The sequence below is a fragment of the Bubalus bubalis genome, chromosome 14 (assembly GCF_019923935.1).
Source record: "Bubalus bubalis isolate 160015118507 breed Murrah chromosome 14, NDDB_SH_1, whole genome shotgun sequence".
NCBI lineage: Eukaryota > Metazoa > Chordata > Mammalia > Artiodactyla > Bovidae > Bubalus > Bubalus bubalis.
In genome coordinates, this window is record NC_059170.1 from 28793099 (window position 1) to 28806928 (window position 13830).

General features: G+C 59.1%; 1 protein-coding gene across 2 annotated transcripts; it reads right to left on the reverse strand.

Annotated features, from left to right (window-relative positions):
- Window positions 1-89: 89 nt before the first annotated feature.
- On the reverse strand, window positions 90-12635 carry CABLES2 (Cdk5 and Abl enzyme substrate 2). 2 transcript variants are annotated; one of them, XM_006072301.4, is made up of 10 exons: window positions 12215-12635; window positions 7745-7816; window positions 7579-7671; window positions 6364-6441; window positions 5987-6095; window positions 5444-5609; window positions 4989-5092; window positions 4765-4871; window positions 2293-2497; window positions 90-2170 (listed from the first exon to the last, which is right to left on the reverse strand). In XM_006072301.4, exons 1-10 carry the CDS (start codon window positions 12601-12603, stop codon window positions 2030-2032), a joined length of 1464 nt encoding a protein of 487 aa, XP_006072363.2. In that variant the 5' UTR covers window positions 12604-12635; the 3' UTR covers window positions 90-2029. The 2 variants fall into 2 exon arrangements, with proteins under 2 accessions (XP_006072363.2, XP_025119596.1); XM_025263811.3 differs by lacking the exon at window positions 90-2170 and adding an exon at window positions 2830-2952 and having other exon boundaries at window positions 2361-2497.
- Between the last annotated feature and the right edge of the window lie 1195 nt (window positions 12636-13830).

The window sequence follows — 13830 nt, forward strand, 5'->3', positions numbered from 1 at the left end:
ATTCTGTGTTTTTTTTTTTGGGGGGGGGTGGGCTTTTCTGGGCTCTGGAGTGTTGGGGATGATAGCTGAAAGACAGCCTATGACACGTGTTGCAAAACCAAATTTTTACTTAAAGCACAAATACATTAATTTTTGCAAACAGATCCTTGACACTTGACAGTGAGGTCAGACAGCCACTTAGCACACATTTTTAAGCCTATGGTGCTTCCTAGGCGCTGAGGGAGTAGCCCCAGCCCCTTGGACACAGGTGTCTGGGGTGATAGTTCAGGCTGAAGTTTAATTCCTTAAATACTGGCTTCACTTGAGTACCACACAGTGGCAGCTCTTGACATTAACAAGGACACAACACACTAAAGGGAAGGTTACAGGGCCTGGTGAATGACTAGTTCTCACTATATAAACACTGTATTGCCATTCTAACATTTGTACCGAAATTCTCAAGATGTGTTCCTCAAAGCTAACTGTAAACCAGCACGTACATTTTGGAAGTTGGTCCCTTTAGGTGCCTGTAACAGAAGTCTCCTTGAGATACTGGACACCTTCAAGGATTGCCTGGGGCCTAGCAGCTTCATCCTTCAAGCCCCCTTGGTGCACATCAGAGTTTGGGGGTGTCCTGGGGAGAACAGGAAAGAGGCACTCGATAAATAAGGTTGGGTACAGAGTTGAGCTTCGGATTCCTTCCTGCAGTCCTCCTGAACCTAAGTGAGTGACCAAGGAAGAAGAGCAGCGAGTGGGGTAGGGCAGCTGTTCTGCACCCCTGCAGGGGTCCCTGTGCCCTCCTGGACTGAGATCTTGCTGAGCTACTGGTGGTGGAATGCGCTGATAAGGGCTGGCATCTCTTCTGCAGAACGACCAGTCCACATGGACAGGATGCAGTGTGGGGCTACCCCGGCGCCCCCTCAGTGAGGTTCTTGGGACAATAGTGGGACGCAGCTTGATGGCTCAGCTGATGGTCCTTTCTGAGAGCAGCTGGCTGGTGAAGGAGAAGCTCCAGTCCTAGGTCTTCAGGGTTTATGGTGGGGCAGCAAGTGGAAGAACTGGGTAACATGTAGCCTGGTGAGGCGGACTAGCTGGACACAGGCCTGCCCTGGACAACGACCAGCCCTTGGGGTCTGCCTGGTGTGACCACTGCTCTGGCCAAGGTGGCTTTCACTTCCTGCCTGGGAGGAAGGCAGAGCCTTTACCCTCGTGAGCAGGACAGTTAAAGTGGTCTGTCTTCTTCCCTGCTGGAGGATCAAGTGTGGTTCAGGTCACATCCTCAGCAGACGTTGTTTAACCAGTTTTTGTTCCCTTAGAAAAAGACCCACAGAACCAAATCCTAAATGACAATAAATACATCCCCCCCCGCCATATTGCTTAGGAAGATCAAGAACCAGCAATCCAGTCATTCTGAAGGTCCTGGGTGTCATAAGCAAGTGGGGTTTTCTGGTGAGACAGATCCCTGCGTGGTGCAGGCTGGTTCCATGGAGGGGCCAGCTGGGGTATCTGCCACCCAGGCCCTCAGGACTTCACAGTGACGCGATCCTTGAGAAAACAGAGGTCTGAGAGTAAAAAATGAGATCACAACTAACCAGGAGTCTGCCCCCGTTGGCTTAGGCTGACGCAGAGCTCTGCTTGTGGATATGGGGAGGTGGGCAGACACCCCTAGGGTCTGGGCTGAGGGGGTGGGGGGTTCCACAGTGCGGTCTCCACCTCCAAAAACCCCAAATAACCGAGATTAATGCTCCAATGGGTTAAGTCCAGCAATCCAGCGTCTGCAGTAGGGTCTGGAAACCCAGGCCTCCACGAGACACCAGCGCGGCGGCTCTGACAGCAGCAGGCGGCTGGGTGACGCAGAGGAGAAGCACGGTGGATTCACCACTGGACGCCGTAGACCAAAGTCCTGGTGCCAGAGCAGTCGTGGGCACAGGAAAATGAGAAGCACTGACAGAGCCCCAGGTCTGTTCAGCAGCACGCAGAAGGACTCTCAAAAGTACCGTGGCGGTGTGGTGTGCTTAGGACTGGAAGCCAGGGTGTGGAGGCTGGCTGGCTAGAACTGCTGTGTGAGGCGTCTGTAATGAGGTAACACCTGGTTCTCAGGAAGGTACAGAGCGAGCTCCAAGGCCACGAGCACTGTGAACTCAAAGCCGATGAGATCCCGTCGGTTGAACCGAAACCTTTCTTCTAACTTCTGCGTCCAAGAAGAAAGAGAGGTTGAGCCGGGCCCCTCCTCAGGGGCCGGGCCGGGGCCCTCCTCTGAGACCCGGAGGGTTGGGCGGGGGCGGGGGGGAGGGGGGGGCGGCCCGTACTCACGTCGATGAGCTGCTTCACGTCGCTCTTGCGCAGGTCGCTGCTGATCTTGGCGGCCAGCAGCACGCAGGCGCCGGCGCATAGCTTGCGGTTCTGCTTGTTGAGCTTACCCTGCAACACCAGCTTCTCGAAGTACACATAGGCCATGGACACGGTCACGGGCTCCAAGCCACACTCCTCGGACAGGTTCCGCATCTCTCGTTTCAAACTGCGGGTTCACACGGAGCCACGGGCTGTGGGGCTGGGAAGTGGCCACTCCCCGCTTGGGGGGCGTGTCTTTGGGCCCTGGGAAAAACGCCATTTCCTCCCGGAGGGCGCGGCCCAGCACAAGGGCCCATAGCTGGGGTGGTCGGGGGCAGCGGTAGGCTGGTCTTGGTCACTGTTCGGCCCACAGCACCCGCACTGTCCACAAACGGACACCACAGAGGACTGGGTCCCTGCCCTCCTGTGGCAGCGAGGGGACCAGTGTGGGGAGGGAAGGGCAGTGCCAAGGCATCGAGGGGGTGTGTGGGCAGCTCATGTGGGGCCTTGACCTCCTACCGATCAGGTGCGGACGGTCAGCGGCCGGCTCAGGGGCTGTGGGCGCTGGTGTGGGGGCCCCCGCAGGTGCGGGCAGGAATAAGCAGCAGCCAGGGCTCGATAAAGGACAGAAATGGTATGAACCTAACAGAAGCAGAAGATATTAAGAAGAGGTGGCAAGAATACACAAAAGAACTGTACAAAAAAGATCTTCACGACCCAGATAATCACGATGGTGTGATCACTCACCTAGAGCCAGACATCCTGGAATGTGAAGTCAAGTGGGCCTTAGAAAGCATCACTACAAAGCTAGTGGAGGTGATGGAATTCCAGTTGAGCTATTTCAAATCCTGAAAGATGATGCTGTGAAAGTGCTGCACTCAATATGCCAGCAAATTTGGAAAACTCAGCAGTGGCCACAGGACTGGAAAAGGTCAGTTTTCATTCCAATCCCAAAGAAAGGCAATGCCAAAGAATGCTCAAACTACCGCACAATCGCACTCATCTCACACACTAGTAAAGTAATGCTCAAAATTCTCCAAGCCAAGCTTCAGCAATACGTGAACCATGAACTTCCAGATGTTCAAGCTGGTTTCAGAAAAGGAGAGGAACCAGAGATCAAATTGCCAACATCCTCTGGATCATGGAAAAAGCAAGAAAGTTCCAGAAAAACATCTATTTCTGCTTTATTGACTATGCCAAAGCCTTTGACTGTGTGGATCACAATAAACCATGGAAAATTCTGAAAGAGATGGGAATACCAGACTACCCGACCTGCCTCTTGAGAAACCTATATATGCAGGTCAGGAAGCAACAGTTAGAACTGGACATGGAACAACAGACTGGTTCCAAATAAAGGTGTACATCAAGGCTGTATATTGTCACCCTGCTTATTTAACTTATATGCAGAGTACATCATGAGAAAGACTGGTCTGGAAGAAGCACAAGCTGGAATCAAGATTGCCGGGAGAAATATCAATAATCTCAGATATGCAGATGATACCACCCTCATGGCAGAAAGTGAAGAGGAACTAAAAAGCCTCTTGATGAAAGTGAAAGAGGAAAGTGAAAAAGTTGGCTTAAAGCTCAACATTCAGAAAACGAAGATCATGGCATCTGGTCCCATCACTTCATGGGAAATAGATGGGGAAACAGTGGAAACAGTGTCAGACTATTTTTTGGGGCTCCATAATCACTGCAGATGGTGACTGCAGCCATGAAATTAAAAGATGCTTACTCCTTGGAAGCAAAGTTATGACCAACCTAGATAGCATATTCAAAAACAGAGACATTACTTTGTCAACAAAGGTCCATCTAGTCAAGGCTATGGTTTTTCCTGTGGTCATGTATGGATACGAGAGTTGGACTGTGAAGAAAGCTGAGCGCCGAAGAATTGATGCTTTTGAACTGTGGTGTTGGAGGAGACTCTTTGAGAGTCCCCTGGATTGCAAGGAGATCCACCCAGTTCATCCTAAAGGAGATCAGTCCTGGGTGTTCAATGGAAGGACTGATGCTAAAGCTGAAACTCCAGTACTTTGGCCACCTCATGCGAAGAGTTGACTCATTGGAAAAGACCCTGATGCTGGGAGGGATTGGGGGCAGGAGGAGAAGGAGACAGCAGAGGATGAGATGGCTGGATGGCATCACCGACTCGATGGACATGAGTTTGGGTAAACTCTGAGAGTTGGTGATGGACAGGGAGGCCTGGCGTGCTGTGATTCATGGGTCGCAAAGAGTTGGACACAACTGAGCGACTGAACTGAACTGAACTGAGGGCGCCTGACCAAGGAGGTGGCAGGGAGCTGCCAGGGCTGGACAGAAGGAGGGTGGGCTTAGGAGAGGGGCCTTGGGTTTCTCAAGCTCAGGACTCCATGGGGGATAGGAGAGAAGGGCTGAGCTGGCTGGGCTGTGGGCACGGGGATGCCACAGGCTTGGGGACAACCGAGGCCTCCTCACCTCCTGATCTTGCTCAGCGTCAGCCTGATGTGGGGGAACTTCTCCCGGAAGGTCTCGTTCATGTCCTTCTTGAGGTCAGAGGGCTTCACGTACTCAATCACCGTGGTCTGCAGCAGAGAAGACCATCCCCATGCAGCTTAGGGGCATCTGCCCAGCCAGGGGAGGCAGCTGCACACCCCTTCAGTGCTGACCCCTCAGCCGCCCCCAGGGGTGACCCCCCCTACCATGTAGGACGCGAAGATGAGCACACGCTTGTGCTTGCCGCAGGGCCACTGAGGGTCATCTAGCAGATTGGGGTTGTACTCCAGGGCATCCCCTGCGTCGGCCCCTGCGGGCAGAGGGCAGCCCTGACCCACCACGAGCCCACAGCTTGGGTCAGCAGTTATGCTGACCCCAGCCTGGGGCAGGTCTGTCAGCGCCAGGGGGCAGCTGGGTGGAGGGTGTCATTGTAGGACAAGGAGAGTGGGGTTCAGGGGCTCCAGGTGTGGTCCTCTCTCCTGGGGCTGGGTGGGAGGAAGGGTGTCCTGATGACAAAGGACCCCTGGAGCCGTTGGTGAGGGTCCCACTCTCCTGAGAGGTCATGGCCAGCCTGCTCCCCAAGCCTCCTCCCCAAGGACCATGGGCTGGGATGTGACACCCGTGGCCATCTGTCCTGCCCCCGGTCAGGGCCCTTGGCTACCTAGCTCCGAGCTGGCTGGTGCTGCCCTGGGTGGGACAGGTTTGCAGCGGGACCCCAGCAGAGTGCGGGGCACGCTGGGCCGAGGCTGAGGCGCTGGGCCGTGGCTGTCTGGCTTGAGCGTGACCAGGGCGTTGGTGGGGTACAGGAACTTGGCGTAAGACACAACCTGGAGAGGCAGCGCGTCAGGCTCAGCCCTGCTGCCCCGTCCAAGACCAGAGGTCCAGTGAGCTCCCTCCTGGCCGCTACAGCTCCCACTACCCAGGACTGATGCTGCTCACTCCCTCGGGGGTTCCAGAATGCCCCATCCTTCACTGGGATCTGCAGCTGGAACTTCTCCTGGTCCAGGAGTCCTGAGCCCCTCACCCTCACCACTAGAGCCGATCTTGTCACCCAGCCACCAGACCGGTCTGCACAGGCTTCTTGGCCTCCTCCCACAGGGACCTCACACTTTAGAGGATTTCAGTCGAACACATCTTTGAGTTTACTTTCCCGGAAGACATGCATAAGCCCTGTGCTCCCACTGAGCACGGTGCTGGCTCCCACCTTTCCATCTGCCCCCAGCTCAACACCTTCCAACTGGAAGACCATCTCGGAAGACACAGAAACGCCGCCAGACGGGTGTCTTTGCTTCTGGCTGTCCAATCTCAGGTCACTGCAATGCATAGGACGGTACACAGCTGCCATTCCCCACTGCTGACCTCGCGGAGGCTGGGAGCCGAGCCTGAGGCTGGCAGCACTCCCACCTCCATACCCTTGAGCAGGAATGTCCCAGGTACCCATGTCTAGCAGCACCTCCCAGAGAACCAGGACCCACAGGGCCTTTGGAGCCCCTGAGAAGCTTGAGCAGAAGCTGGTCTGCTGGCCCCTGGATAAAGCTGCGAGGGTGTGGAGCCCCCACTGGCTGGGGATCAGCCACTCACCTGACTCGCAGGCCTTCTCCATAGGGTAGGACTGAGAAGGCTGCGCACAAGGACCGTCTGGCGCAGATCAGCACAATCCTGCAGGAGGGACGGGTCAGAACAGGGTGGCTGGCATTTCCCAGGAGACCCCTTCCTGCCTGGATTAAGGCTGGGCTTTGTCCCAAGGGTCAGGGGATGCCCAGCTAAGGGGGCCCAGTAGCCAGGGTTGGTCCATCTGGCCGCCCAGCTTTCGCCAGTCTTTCTAGGAGTTTCAGGGCGTTGTGTCTCGTCCCCTCAGTGAGCGCAGCCCTCCCACATGACGTACAACACTGTGCAGGCAGGGTGGAAGCCGGAGGCTAGGTCATCCAGGAGAGAACAGGTGGTGCAGGACAGCAGAGGCATGGCCCCGAGGACTGGCTGGCTGAAGGAGCCAGTCCCCAGGCATCCCAGGAGGGCAGGAGCCTAAGAGCATAAGGAAGCCCCAACTTCCAAGTCTGAAGCCAAAGTGGCCCGAGAGGGGCCCTATGTGGGGCACATGGCAGGAGGGCTGGCCTTTCCTCCCTCTGGGCACAGCTCTGCCTGGCCCAGCCCCAGTCCAGCAGGGAGGATGATGGTAGGAGACCCCTTTCCTGGCCAGGCTAGCACTCGGTCTGCCTGGGGCCTCCTCCTAAGCACCAGACAGAGCCCATCGTGGGGACAGTGTTGGGGGTCCTGGACTGTCTGAGCTACGGCCATCATGGGGAAGACTCAGCACTCCCCAAGTAGGGCTACCTGGTGGGTACCTGGGCACAGCCTCCAGCAGGAAGGATTACTCAGGGTCAGGACGATGGCCTCAGGGCCAGGAGGGTGGGGCGTGAGGGACGTGGGCACCAGGGACCCGGCATCTCCCACACAGGGCTGTGCGCCTGGCTCAGGGAAGCCAGGTACCCTCTGTGTTTCCTTCTCCTCTGGCCACCCCACCACTTTGCCCATCCCCACTGTGTTCTCAACGTTCAGCATTTCTACTCAAGACCAGAGTCTACTGGGCGGCCCCTCGCCCAGGACATGCTGTGGACTCCGGCGCTCAGGGAATATGAACGGAGGTGGGTGCGAGGGAAGGAGGGCCCACTTCCAAGGGGACAAGGGACGGGCTGTGGGGACGAGTCCCCTGAGCTGAAGGAGGACAGGGCTGCTGACACAGGCAGGACGAGGTCCCACCGGGCTGGAGGGAGGACACGGTGGGCCGCGCGCCCATACCTGCTGTTCCTGGTGTCGTACTGCCGCATGTTCTTGATGAAGTGTGTCTTCTTCAGGCCCTTGTGTCTCGGGGATCCGGATATGTGTTTGGTTCTGCAGGTGAAAAGCAGGTCATTCTGCCCCTCCCAGACCCATCCTGGCCCCAGGAGAGAGGCAGGGTCCTTACCTTTGACCCGAGGGACATCCCACTGTGTCTTCCAGAAACTCGAGGGAGCAGCGTTGGGACGCCACGCGCCTTCTGTGAGGAGGACAGAAGGGCCTCAGGGGGTGGGGCCTTAGGGGGCAGACGGCAGGCTGCCTCGGTACCGTGCTCTGCTCTCGGGGAGGGGGCCCAGGCCATGGGCCAGAAGCAGGTCTGCAGGCAGACCTGAGTGCTAGGAAGGGCCACCCAAGGCCAGAAGAGCCTGAGGTGGGGCGGAGTGCTGAGATGAAAGGCTGGGCATGCCCTGGTCTGCCCACTGCCTCTCGAAGCTCAGCCTAGGGGTCCCAAGAGCTCCCTCGGGCCTAGGAATGGGGTGAGACAGGTCATGCGTGCCCACAGCAGGCTGCAGGCAGAAGTACCTCTGGAAGGGGCCTAGTGGAAGCCTGGAAAGGGGACATGGGGGCCTGGCAGTGGCTCTGCAGGGCTGAAGGGCAGACAAGCACACGTCCTGCCAACCCGCTCTGCCCATCTCAGTGAGTGAAGCTACCCCCAGCACTGACACAGCTTGCTCAGTCCCCGGCCAGGGACACCCAGGAGCCTCTCCCCCTCAGCCAGGCCACCCTCACTGCCCTCCACTCCTTGTGCCAGTCCTTTCCCTGCCTCAGGGCCCTTGCCGGGGTTCCCTCCATTTGGACCCTCCTTCTCCAGGTCCTCCCGTGGCTATATCCCCCTCAACTGGATGCTCAGCTCACATGTGGCCCTCATCCTCCCACGGGCAGCAGCCCTGGCATCACCCGTGATCCTGGGACCGTGTCTCAGTACTGTCCATTCCTGCCTGTTGCCCAGCAACCAGGAATGCCCCAGGTAGGGGCTGGGTAAGCACTGACCCACAGTCGGCGATGAGGCAGGACCTGCCCTGGCCTGAGACGGTGCTCTGCTGGAGGTGGACATGCAAAAAGGACCTGAGCTGGGCAGTGAAGTTGGCCCAGTGGAGACAAGACCATCCCTGGGGAGGTGTGTGCGTCACGCCCCACAGGCAGGCTCAGAGGCCCCAGGAGCAGTCCCGCGTGGCTTTCTCAGGCTCTCTTCCTCAGGTAATTTCCCAGGTGGGGCCCAATGGCTCCTGCACACCTGGGACCTCACTGACAGGGTCTGGGCCAGCGGCGGTCTCCATGGAGGCGCCTGGCAGATGCCATGGGCCCTTGGCACAATAAGCGCCCATACCCCAAAGCCTACAGGCTGCTTGACCTCTGACCTGGCTCCTCCTGCTGGTCTTGGGTCCCTGCAGGAGAGGCCTCTCCCCTCAGCAAGCTGAGCACCTGAGCCCAGCTGGTTTCGTGCACCGCTGTCTTCATTGCTATCTCCTTTTATCTTTCCTTATTTTAAGCATCTTACACATCAAGTCAGTCCTCACAGCCCTCAGTATACAGGGGCCAAACTGAGGCACAGAGCCGGATGGGGTGGGCCTGGCAGCTGCATCCCACGAGCTCTGTGCACCAGCCTCCGCTACCAGACTCTGCCACCTGCTGCCCTCCTGACCACGGCAGGGGCGCTGGAATCAAGGCCACTCCGTGTTCTCAGGGCTCCTTCCCTGAACCTGGCCAGTGTCTGGGTGCAGAGACAGGGACAGCGCTGACAATGGCACTGTGAATTCTGAGCACAGACCAGGCCAGCCAAGTGAGGGGCTGCTGCTTTCCTGCCTCCCTCCCCACTCCCACTCCAGAGGAGAGGCTTGCAGCCTGAGGGAGGCTGAAAGCCCTGCTGGGACGAGGCTTTCCAAGATTGCCAGAGGGAACCCTGCTGCTGCATGAGGCTGCCAAGCTTTCCACGGGGGAGGGGAGTGTGACACCGCGGCAGAGCAGGAGGGCACAGGCCTGGTGGGTCAGGCAGAGCACCTGAACGCCCGCTTCTGACCAGCTGGGGAAGCCTGGAACCTGCCAAGTGTTAAGTGACCATGGAGTTGATATGAAAAGAAAATTCTAGGGAGTCTGAAGTTCAAGGGAAGAAGGTAAGGGTTCTGAGGATTCACTCTCTGGCTCAGCGAAAAAGCCACACCAGACTGCCTGAGTGTGGCACACAAACTCTCCACCGTGAGTCGAGCTGTGAGCATGCCCTGGGCAACCTGGATGTAACAAGAGTCTCCATTCCCTGGCCCTGGTCTGGCCAAGCCACCCTTGCTGAGTCTGGCCATCCATCTGATTTTAACAGACCCTCTGGCAGGTAGTACTTCACACAAACCCATTTCACAGGGAAGCAAACTGAGGCTCAGAGAGGCGGTTTCACCTGCTCCAAGTCACAGAGCTCATAAACAGTGGAGTCAGAATTCCAACCAGGTCTGTTCCCAGAGCCTGGCTCAGACCACCCTTCTCATGACACAGACTTTGGGAAAAGACCCTCAGCACTCTCTCCATGCCCAGAACAAGTGTCCCTTGAAGCCCACAGCCAGTAGCTGGCAGCCTACTTCGCTAGGCCAGCCACCCTCCCACACTCAGCAGTGACTATCCACAGCCCTGCCTCTGGACTCCCGGAGCAGAGAGAAACAGACAGTGCCCACCCCAGGAACCCTCCATCCGTCAGACCCAAGGGCGGGGCCCTGGGCTCGGTAGCAGAAACCGAGGCGGGGCAGAGTCTGCATGGGCAGGTGCAGCCTGAAGGGCAGGAGGGACATCTGACTGGGGATGTGAAGGCCAAGTGGGAGTGAGGGCCTCACACAGCGGACAGCTGTGCCGCTCTGCCCTAGAGTGGCTTGAAGGAGACCTGGTGTGACCAGGAAACTGTCCTTGGGTTGAGGGCCGCCAGGAGACAGGACCACTTTGTGGGAGTCTGCCAGCCGAGGACAAGCAAGCTTTGGGGCTGTTTTAAAGTGGAGTGACTTCCACCAAGAAAGCAGTCTTTTCTCCTCTCAGTCCCGTCGGGTAAGCAGCCGTGTCTCCCCAGGGACATGGTACACCTACTGCCACTTTTGGGACAAGCAGACCACTCTGTCCCAACCAGCCCCCGACTCCCTTCGGAGCCCTGGCCAGGCTCATCTGCGGACAGGCTCAGGCTTCTTAGCCTGTGCAGATGCAGCTCTTGCTGAAGTCTACCTACGTAGTGTGACAGTGGCCTCAGGGCCACTCAGAAGGACTCCGAATGTAGAGTCAAGAAATCTAGCCACAAGCACCATACCCTGGCCTCCACCTCCCAACCGAAGTCCCTCAGAAGAACCATCACCTGGAACTGCCTGAGGACCAGGGCTGTGAGGCAACGACAGCCAGTGCAGCCATCATGACCTCCAGGTAAGAAGAGCCTCTGGACACCAGGGGACTGCGGTGAGTTCAAGGGCTCGGCCCACCCACGTGCAGCACCAGCTGCGAGACTCTGCATACCTCCAGGGCCCGTGAAAAGGTCTCTGGGGGAAGGAAGTGGGGTGTCCAGCAGCCAGAGCAGGTGGGCAGGGGGCACAGACTAGAGGGGCAGGGCTCGGGGTCAGGGAGGCTCTGAGATGGGTGAAGGGCAGGGAAAGTGCCTGTGACCTGGGATGTGATGGGCCCAGGGGACACTGAGCTCAGAGAGGACAAAGGAGGAGAGGGTGATGGGGGGCTCCAGGGACCACCAGCTGTGGGCTGGGAGTCTGGGCCGGTGTGGGAGATTCTGGGGAGAGGTCACAGTGCAGGAAGATCCCTGGCCCACAGGGGGGTTCGCCCAGTTCAGAGAACGAAGGGGAACATATGGTGGACGTTTATGAGACCCGTGTCCAGTGAACTGATGAAATGGGCTGGGGAGGGGTGTGTGTGTCTGGAGCAGACAGGGCTCCGTGTCTGGGGGCTGACAAGGGTTGAGGGAACCCTGACCTGTGTTTGGGGTCTGACAAGATCGAGAAGACCCTGACCCCGTATTCAGGGGTGGCAGGATTAAGGGGACCATGACCCTTAAGTCTGGGGATCAACAAGGCCCAAGGAAACCCTAACATACATGTCCAGGTGGTTGACAGATCCCAGAAAACCCTTGACTCTGACACCTTAGTCTGGGGAGGGGCCCGCAAGACTCCCTTCCGGGGCTGGCAAGACCCAGGACACCCTAAGTCTCTGTCCCTCACTGACAGGGCTCAGGACTCCCCAACATGTGTCTGGGGCTCACAGGGGATCGGGGTCACCTCCTGATCTCCAAATCCTATGCTGATAGGTCACTCCAGCCCTGTGTCATGGGCTGATCCTGGTTTTCCGCAGGTCACCTCAGCCCCATGTTATGAATTGAGCCAGCCCACGGCCACCTCGCCACCCTGCCCACTATGCTGATGGCCCCAGGTCACTCCAACCCTATGTCCTGGGCTGCCAGGCCCCTAAGCTACCTCAACCTCTGCGTTGACCCAGCCAGGGCCACTCCACTGACCCGGAGCCCAGTTACTCCAACTCTGAACCCTGGGTGACTGCCAGGTGACCCCGACCCCCGCGCTGACCCAGCCTCGGGCCACTCCGCCGCCTCCAGGCTCCAGGTGACCCGGGCCGCACTCACCTTTGGCGCTGCCCGTCCAGGCCCAGGCCGAGGCCGAGGCCCAAGCCGGTGGGCGTGGGAGCGGGGCTGAGCAGGCCCTGGGGCCCTGGGGTCCTGCCTCCGGGCCCGGGCAGGGGCAGGCCGGCGGGGGGCGCGGGCGGCGGCGGAGGCGGAGGCGGCGGCGGCGCCGGAGGCTCGCGGGTCTCGGTGGGCGGTGGCGGCGGCGGCGGGGGCTTCTCTCCCCCGGGGCCCAGGCTCGGGGGCCGCCCGTCCAGGGAGATGTTGTTGAGGAAGAAGAGCGCGGCCTGGCGGCGCCGTGAGTCCCCGCGCCTCCGCAGCGCCTGCGGCGCTGCCCTGGCGGTGGGGCCGGGGGACGTGCCCGGCGCTCCACCCGCCGCGGCTGCGGCCATCCTCCGACTGAGCCCGCCGCCCGCCGGCCACCGCCCGCCCGCTCGCGCACGCGCCCGGGCCCGCCGCCGATTGGCCGTGGCGCACCCGCATGCAAATATACCGCCATCGCGCCCTCCCATTGGCCAGCGCAGCGCCGGGGGCGGGGCGCTCCCCTGGGTCCTAGAGGCGGTTCCTATGCTGCCCTGGGGATCTAGGAGCCGCGAGTCTGCCTGCGGCTGGGCCCGCGAGGCCTGACTCGGGGCGAGGCGGCGTGTCCGCGGGTTCGAGTCCCCGGCTCGGAAGTCGCGGCCCCCGGACTCCAGTGCCCTATTCCTTTTGCTGGGCTGCGGCGTTTATGGTCAGCTTCCGTCGAGCCTGTCTTTAGGCTCCACTTCCCTTCTCAGGGTGTGTGTCTTTGCGGGAGGGTGGGGCTGAGGTGCAGGACTAGAGCTGTGACACCCGCCATAAGAGGTCTGGGTGGCCCCTCGAGGAGCTTCAAGAATGACCGTCGATGCCACCTGGTCTCCTCCAGCAACTGAAGACCGCAGGCCCAAGGGAAGAAGGCACCTGCTTGGGGTGGCAGGCAGGGTGATGCTGGAGTTTCCGCCCCAGGCAGAGTCCTACACTTCCGTCCCTCAGCAGCAAAGTGACCTTGAGTCTGCGGGGTACCAGGCCTTCTGTTGCCGGCCCAGTGGCTTCATACTCAGGAGCCCACATGCGTCTCGCAGGGCAGGGTCGTATAGCCACCTGTATGGCACTGGCCTGCTCTGTCCAGCTTTCTGCCTGTAGGTTTACTCATCCTTCAAGTGGGGACAGCGACTGTGACCTCAGGGTATTGTCAGGGCTGAGCAGCTCAGCCAGGCAACGTCACCGTGCTGGGTCTACCTGGAGGCTGGAGACTGGGCACTCGCCATGAAATCTGCCACACAGTTCTGTGAATGCTCCCCATGCAATGTGCCAGACATGGCACACAAATTTCTCTCTGTTACCGAGGAGAAGCGGGGTCAACATTGATGGATTAGGGCCCTGCTGGCCTGCTGTTCTAGTAGGAGGGCCCTGGCAGGTGGAGGGGGCAGGACCCACAAGCTGGTGGCCAATAGTTACACTGATGTCAGATGAGGAAGATAAAGGGGGATGGCTGTCATCTGGTTGTTGGCCCTCAGCTCCAAAACCATGCTGTCTGCTGCTGGATAATGGGGCTGGGCTCTGGGGTGGTCTCTCTTCTGCCAGCTGGCACCATGTCAAGC